Raw genomic sequence first — 8,087 nt, 5'->3', positions numbered from 1 at the left:
GGCATGTAATGAGGTCTTGGGCTGCTGTGGGGCACCAGATGCTCCAGTTCACCCAACTGATGTTCACTAAGGTTGAGATCAGGGATCTGCAGACCTGTCTAACCACACAGTTACAGCCTTATGATACGGTGCATTGTCTTGCTGAAAGAAACAATGGTCAGTTCTGTAAAAGTGGCACAAAGTATGAAGCATTGCATTGACCAGAAACCTCTTGGAGTTCAATGTTTAGGGCACCACTAACAAGGGACTAAGGCCACTGTTTTGCATAATAATAATAAAAAACCCTGATCCACGCAGTTGGCCGAGTGGCTATGTACTTTGCAACTATGTCTGGAAAAGGAGTGCCCTCGGTTCGATTCCCGTTGCTGACGTGAGAAGCTTAGGATCTTTCTCAGACATAGCCAAGTTAGCCAGTCTTGGGCATGGATTGCAGGGTTTTCCTCCCACCTTGAGAACTCAAAGCTTCTACAGACATAGGATACACTGGGAAGCATATGGCTAACCACCTTATCCTTGTATAATATAATAATGGTTGTGGTTAAATGAAGAGAAAACCCTCAACACCACAAGGTATGAGGGGGAAAAAAAACTGAGAGACTAGCTGACACACACCTTCCTTTAAAAATGATATTTATAGATATCCTTTCTATTCTATTCCCTCAGCAATACAGTGGTGGGGGGGTAGCTATATGCTACCATACTAGGGAAGATTATGAGCAAGGTGGTTTCCCCCTTGCCGTACTATATCCTATGACTGTAGCCTGTGTTCATAGGGCTGGTTTGCCTGCTTGCAAGATAAAAAACCCCCAGATAAACTGGTGGAAAAAACCCTGCTGTCCATGCCCGGCTAACTTGGCTATGGCTGAGGAGATCCTTAAGCTCCTCCCGTCGTCGAGGGGAATCAAACCTAGAACACTCCTTCCCCAGGCATATGGTTGCAAAGTGCATAGCCACTAGGCTAACCACACTGACAGATATCCTTTCAAGTTACATTAAATATCTAAGATAGTTAAAACAATGCTGAAGTCGGTTGCTTTCAGCATTAAAAAAAAATCTCATCGAATTACTTCATGTTTTATTTTATTCATCCATGCTGTGCTTCATTGCCTTTCAATTTTGTACAAATTATAATTAGCCAACCAATATAGCAGCCTTTCAACAACTTTGAGTACACTCATATTTGTGGCTCCAAACACAGTGGAAATTAGTTTTGTCTTTGAATGCTCCATGGGTGCTACTAGTCAGCAACCATGGTTTTTGGTGAGGAGACAAGCTTATTCCCATCTCCCCAAAAACCATAAGATATGAGAAAATATTTTCCAAGAGGAGCTGTGCAGATTCCAGAGAAAGTTTCCCACATTTAAACTAGCTGTGATATAATGTAATGCAGCATAAGAGTTTAGTGGGTTTTCTTCATGTGATTGACACGTTAGCTCACAATAGTATGGAACTTTATAGACATTAGAAAATACAAAGAGAAGAGATTGATCTTTAGAGGAATAAAGTCTGAAAGATGAGATTGCATCTTTGGTGTTATGGCTTTTTGTACTGACTACAGCAATGTTGGAATTGTAGCCAAGATGATGTAGGAAATGTGGATTCAGTTATCTTCAGAACAGGTTACGATTCCATTTGAAAATAATCCCACAACAGGATGATTTTTTTCCCACATAACACTTGAAACAACCAATGGCCTCTGTTCACAATCATCGGGGGAGGAGGATTCATGCTTGTCAGTCTTGCACTGCAATCTTATACAACCAGATAGATTAGCAATATGCATTCTGAGATCTATTTCTTCTGCTCTGTATTCAGTTAATCCTGGATGTTGATTTTCCTGCCCCAAACAAGAGACTCATGCAATTCTTGTTACTATTTTTCTATGTTGCTATTATTTGGAAATATTGATATCTTCTTTGTGACAATTTCTCCCCCCCCCCCAATCTGGAATTCATTTGGTTATACAGTTGTCTTAATAGTAACTATCCTCAGCAAGTTCAGAAGCATACAACAACACAACTATTTTGCAAGTTGTTAATTTTTATAGACTAAACAAGTATTCTAAAAACTTTCTTGTCCTTGTTTATATGTGATTTGTAACACTATATCACAAGTTTCTTTTATACAATGTGTGTTCAATTATGTATGGAGAGAAGGAGGCAGGCAGGAGAGCATGTATAAGTTCCAACAATCAACTGCCAGACTAGCAATTTTTTTTTTTTTTTCAGTCATTTATAATCCAACATAATGAAATATTTCAAGTGGCAACACAATCATATTTTCTGCATAAATGATATATTGCACAATAGTATCAAATTTGGCTCTTGCTGATTATCGATCAGTGGCATAGCTAGGGGAAGGGTGGAGGGACGGTCCACCCCTGACGGCACTTTAACCTTTTTGAACTTGTGCAGTGAATTCTAAAATAGTCTCGAGAACTCAGCTCCAAATATTGTAATACTACTGTGAATTTTCCTCACAATTGCTGTACGTGTTGCTAGTTGTGAGAGGAGCTTTTCTAAATAAAATTGATTAAGAATTACCTACATTATGAAATAGACTTCGCCAATGTTATCAATGATTTTGCTTACAGAAAAGCAAAAAAAATAACATTTTAGAATGTTGAAATTAAAGTTTTACTTCAAAAATAAACAGTCTTTTAATTTCTTTCCCTATACAGCGTTTTGACTTTTTGTGGTATTTTGTACTGAGAGGGGTGGCAAAATCTCTAGCTATGCCACTGTTATCGATGTAACCTAGATTATATCTAATACAAGAATGTTTACACTTCATTATCCTATATGATTAGTGATTTCTGACCATAATACATTATTTTAAATCAAGAGGGAGAAATAATTTGAATATACTGTTATAAACATTATAAAGCCTCAATGGCTCAGTTGGTTTGGATGAGACCCTTTGGGAGTTGGAAAGACATGAGTTTGAATCCCACCTAGAATAAAGAAGTTTTATCAGGAATTTTAACAGAATGTGAATTAGCCAGTTCCATATGGAGGTGGCAAGTTTTTCTACCCAGAAACTCTGGTTTTTCATCCCACAACCAGGCAAACTTATCAATAAAATACACAAAAGAGATTTAGGCATAAGACTAACCACCTCATCCTAAAGATTATGATTACAAAAGCCAATATGGCTAAGTCATGTGTTTTGAGTCTGCAAGTACTATTAACATAATGGATCATCACGAATTGCAGACCTGTATAACCACCACCAAAACTATCTACATTCAACCCTTCATGATTATATTTCCATACTATTGTTGCCTGAATGTTTTTGGAGTGACAGCTATAGTCAACAAAATATAATTTAGCAGTTTTATTAAATCACAATCATTCATCAATATACAATTAATTTACATCAAAACTTATGCATGTAAGTTATTAAAATTTGCAAAAAAAAACAAAAAAAAAAAAACAATGATTCCCATAGAATGAATGATACACAAGTCACTGTATATTAACTTAAGGGGACAATATTTGCTGTGATTATGAAAAAAATGTTGCAAGATAGTAATATAATTTTTGATTATGAAACCATTTTGATGTAAAATTATGTTCAAATGCATCTTTAATGTGTGTTATGACTATCAAAATATTTTAGCTAGAAATGTTCTTCCAGCATGTTCTAAAGATTTATGTTTCCCAAACAGTTTCTTGCAATTTCTAATAATCTTAACTGGAGAGAAACCTTGATTGTTTAAGGGAATTCATAGCATTCTTGATTCAATCATCTCACTTTGCTTCCTGGTAGAACAGTGAATACTAACATATAGCCAGTTATTTGTTCAGTTACAATGACGAGACAAAAGATATGCTTTATTTTCAATAAAAAAAAAACCTAGCTAAACAGATGCAAGAAGTAGAATAATTCCATCAATGAAAATGATTTAACACCATGCCTGAATGATTTTTAATATTTAAATGTGAACTATACTGCTAGTGCTCTATTCATATATGTGGTATATTATGAATTAAACATATCTTGACTGCAAACAATTGCATTCAGCTATTTACAAAATTTACACACAACGAAGTATTATGTAGTACTAATTATGCATCAACTATCAAGCTCAGTCAGCTCAGTTGCATCTTTCAAACAGCATAGAATAAAAAAAAAACGTTTTGTATTTTATTATATATATACACACACATACTCAGACCTTTATTATATAAGAAGCATTTTTAATTTAGTAATAACGTGAACAACATTTTGATATTTCTGATTATGGTCGGTCCAGCTGGTGATAAATCCAAAGGTGGAAAGCTGTTGGATTTCTGCTGCCAGTGTAGAAGTTCCAAGGTGACTTCAGACCACAAATTTGTTCTTTGGACTGCTGCAATTTTGCATTCAGTAGAAAACAAATTACTGCACTCAGCTATTAACAAAAAAAGCAAGTTAAGGCTATTTCCATTGCTTTCTATGTTAGATGATAAGGCTATAAACAAACTTCCCACATCGCATCAAGGTGAAACGGCAGAACCTAGAAATTGTTTATATTTATGTAGGGATTTTATAAGAGGGTATACACTGAGTTTATCTAATTGCTCAAACAGTTTTGGATTTTTAATGGTCACTATAAATTTATATCCATGCTTTAGTATTACAAACTGGTATTTTAAAAGCAAGTAGTTTATACTGGCTTATGCATCCATTATAATTCTATTCAATGTTGAAACTGACATGAGGTGGATAGCTGAATCAACTCATTTGTTACATGTGATAAAATAATGTATCAGACAAATTTTATCCTTTGATTTTAAAAATCTAGGAGATTTAAGTTTACAGAAAGTGATGTTCAATTTATCTGTCCTAGCAAATTTAGAGAACAAAATCAGTTAATTTATAAGAAGCATACAACAGCTGTTTAATATTTGCAATGCCCACATTCATTATGAGTAAAGCTAATGTGAATGATTTTTTTTTTCTTTTAAAGAAAAGACAAAGCACTGAAAACATGTCATAAGAGTAACTTGTTTATAAAATTTTACAAGTTTTACAAGTTTTTACATGAAACTGAGAAAATACAGCCAAGATATTACAGCAAAATTCTAAGTCTTATTTCAACTTTACAAGTGAAACCACGGAAGATAAAAATATTTAAAAAATATAATAAATATTTTTGTAACAAAATTATTAAAGCCAAAATGTCAGGCTACCAATCAAATAAAATACTTTAATACCCATAAATTTCCACAAACTAAACAACAGTATTCAACAATCCCATCTTGTATATTATTCATATTTGGATAACAGCATGCTATAAGCAATTTTTTTTTTATACAGGCAAGTTATAATATACAAGTAGCTAAAAAAAAAAAATAGCAAAGCAGTTTCTCTTAATAGCATTGTTTCGCTAATAAATTATGTATCATGAGCAACTCTTTCCCCCCTATTTTTTTTTTTTTTTTAATTTTCTTGTAGTACCATTCTACTCCACACAAAGATTAAAACAGCTTTCTACAGAGAATGTGATTGTTTCTATCTATGCAACATGCATTGTAAATTACAAAACATTAAAATTTCAGCACTGTAAAGTTTCAGAAACTTCAAAAATCATTTGCCTATTACAGAAATATTTCATTCTGTATAAGTATACTGATGTATAATGGATTTATCTGCAAAATTTGATTTGCAGGTAATTGGGCTGCATCAACAAATGTTCTGTACAAAAACAAATTTATGTTTCACAATAAATATGTTTCTAAAGAAACAAACAAAAAAATATCCTCATAATGTTCTTGTTAGACGTATATACAGGTCAATTTCGGAACATGGTATCCAAACAATTTAGAGGAATATGCAATTGATATTATACTTTATATTACATATTTCAACTTCAACCATACAAGAACATTACACACTGCCTGCATCAACAAATTTGCAATGCAGTGGCATAAATACTGTTTATATATTTAAGGATGACATATCCTTCCTAAAATGTTGAGAATGCACACCTAACCTGTGATGAGTATTGTAGAAATAAGTACAGTAGTGTGAAGGTGGAATAATTTTGTCTATGAGAAAATAAAAACAGCAGTTTTTATTTTTTTTTAAAAGTTATATTATCAAAATGATTCAAGGGAAATGTTTCTACCTTCAAAATATACATTCATACACATGATAAACAGTAATTATTGAATACAATAGAAGTAAAAGGGACAATTTTCACCACACTTAAAATGCAATGACAGTGTGTGAGAGTATATGTGGTTCCTTTTCATTAACAGCATCAGTAATTTCTTTTAGCTATCTTATTGTTACTTTAAAAATTTACAACAGCTGCCAATTATTAATTGTTAAACTTAATGAATCTTCTAGTTCATGAGCTATTTTCTCAGGAATGCCATGACTAAGCCAAAGCTGATGCAGTTCTTTGTACCTATCCAAACAGAGATGGAGAGGATTTCCACGAGCTAATCCTATGTCGGTTTCACCATAATCATCAACATACGGTGGAGGAAGATAGCATCCTGTAAGATAAACATCAAAGTGAACTTGCTTTGCACTAAAACAGAAACTTTTTTTTTAAATCTTAAACATATCTGTCTGCTGCAGCAAATAGCAAAAATATCTGTCTCTGACAAATAAGACACAAATTTTCTATTTCTAATAATAAAGTTATCAAGCAATATGGTCATATTACAGCACAAGTTAAAACACCACCAAAATAACAAGCAAGTTCCTGATTGTTACATTTAGAAATATTACTATCATTAAATCAATTAAGCAACAAATCATCATTAAAGATATGAAAATGAGAACTTTATATGTAAATCCTGGGTACCACATTTCTACTGAATACAAGATGTTGCTTAATTCAAGAAGTTGCACTCTTGTAAAATTTATCTTTCATAAGTGCTTCAGTTTAATCTATTCCACAATTAACGTGCCTTTTGAAGTCATATTTTTGGACAACTGGACAATTAAGGTTAAGTTATGTGATGGCAAAGTATTACATGTGCCATGCAAGATGATATGTGTTGACACCACTGAAATCTAATAAACTTATTTGTTTGGAGGAGGAAACAATGTAGAATGTGTGATTATGTTTTGTAAATAAAAGTTCACAATAAGGCTAGTACCTAATACAACTAAATTTCAACTTAATGTTTTCTGGGAGAAATTTTTTGATATATTACACAGTAGGCAACACTAAACTAAAATTATTTTATGTATGTAGCAGAAAAGTAGGGGCAAAATAGTCCCAGGCATCATCCAAGCAAAGTAGATGAAAGAGGAGAGACATGCAATATTGTTCTTCATATACAAACAAAATTTTTATAGTAATAAAATTAGTTGGAAGTAAAATGTTACTAATTTATTCAAAAAAGGAAATCTATATTTTCATAAGTCTACGTTTTCTGTTATTAATGCCAACTAAGGAATAGCCAACAGAATATCAGGTTTTGAAATGTATTAGCATGAAAAATATGTCAATAAAGAATTTTTCCCAAAATTTATATATGCCAAGCAGATTAATTTTCCTCATCGTTTTATTTTTAGTTGGTCATAAATGAAATTTTTACTAATTGGTGCTATTAGAATTAATGAAAATTTTTTTTTTTTCTCACTTGGTTATACATTAAATTAAAGATGCCAAGAAATTATATTCTTGTCATTATATAGAAATTATGTTACTGAAGTAATGCAGTAGTTATATTTCCCATATACAAGTAGTGAAAAGGTCTAACCCGAAAGTTTTTTCACTTGGTTATACATATTGTTGGAAATATGAGTTGGAATGACTTAAATTCACATGTATTCTTTGCATTATGAGATACTAAGGAAATTAAATTTAAACTCAGCCTCTATATATAAGTAGCCTAGTTGTAAAGATACTTCATGCTCAAACTTTGCTTATGCTTGGATAAAGGATTAAAAGAATAAAATTTCTTAGCATCTTTAATTTTTCTATTAGAATTATGTTAGTACATAAAATGCTATTAGACTGGGTGGTTCATCTTGACTTAAAATGAACTGGCATTGTAAACTAAAAAATGTTTACTATCAACACTTGCTTGCTAGGGAATATTCAATAAGCTAGAAGCTTTGTCGCGTCTTTTTTT

The 8,087-nt window shown here is 32.5% G+C and overlaps 1 protein-coding gene across 3 annotated transcripts in view; it reads right to left on the bottom strand.

The window, feature by feature from the left end:
* Window positions 1-3,413: 3,413 nt before the first annotated feature.
* Ubr1 (Ubr1 ubiquitin ligase) overlaps window positions 3,414-8,087 on the bottom strand; it is a 150,873-nt gene continuing 146,199 nt past the window's right edge. For 2 of the 3 annotated variants that reach the window (XM_090412591.1, XM_090412592.1), the window contains exon 11: window positions 3,414-6,491. In XM_090412591.1, the coding sequence (XP_090268717.1) occupies window positions 6,292-6,491 (200 nt within the window). In that variant the 3' untranslated portion in view covers window positions 3,414-6,291. The remainder of the gene's footprint in view (window positions 6,492-8,087) is intronic. The other variant, XM_090412593.1, reaches the window with a different exon arrangement.

Source organism: Typopeltis vanoorti, chromosome 23, assembly GCF_054136105.1.
Source record: "Typopeltis vanoorti isolate ZY-2024b chromosome 23, IOZ_Tvanoo_1.0, whole genome shotgun sequence".
NCBI classification, from domain to species: domain Eukaryota; kingdom Metazoa; phylum Arthropoda; class Arachnida; order Uropygi; family Thelyphonidae; genus Typopeltis; species Typopeltis vanoorti.
The sequence above is the reverse complement of the archived record's forward strand: the minus strand, read 5'-3'. Positions and strand labels throughout refer to the sequence as shown.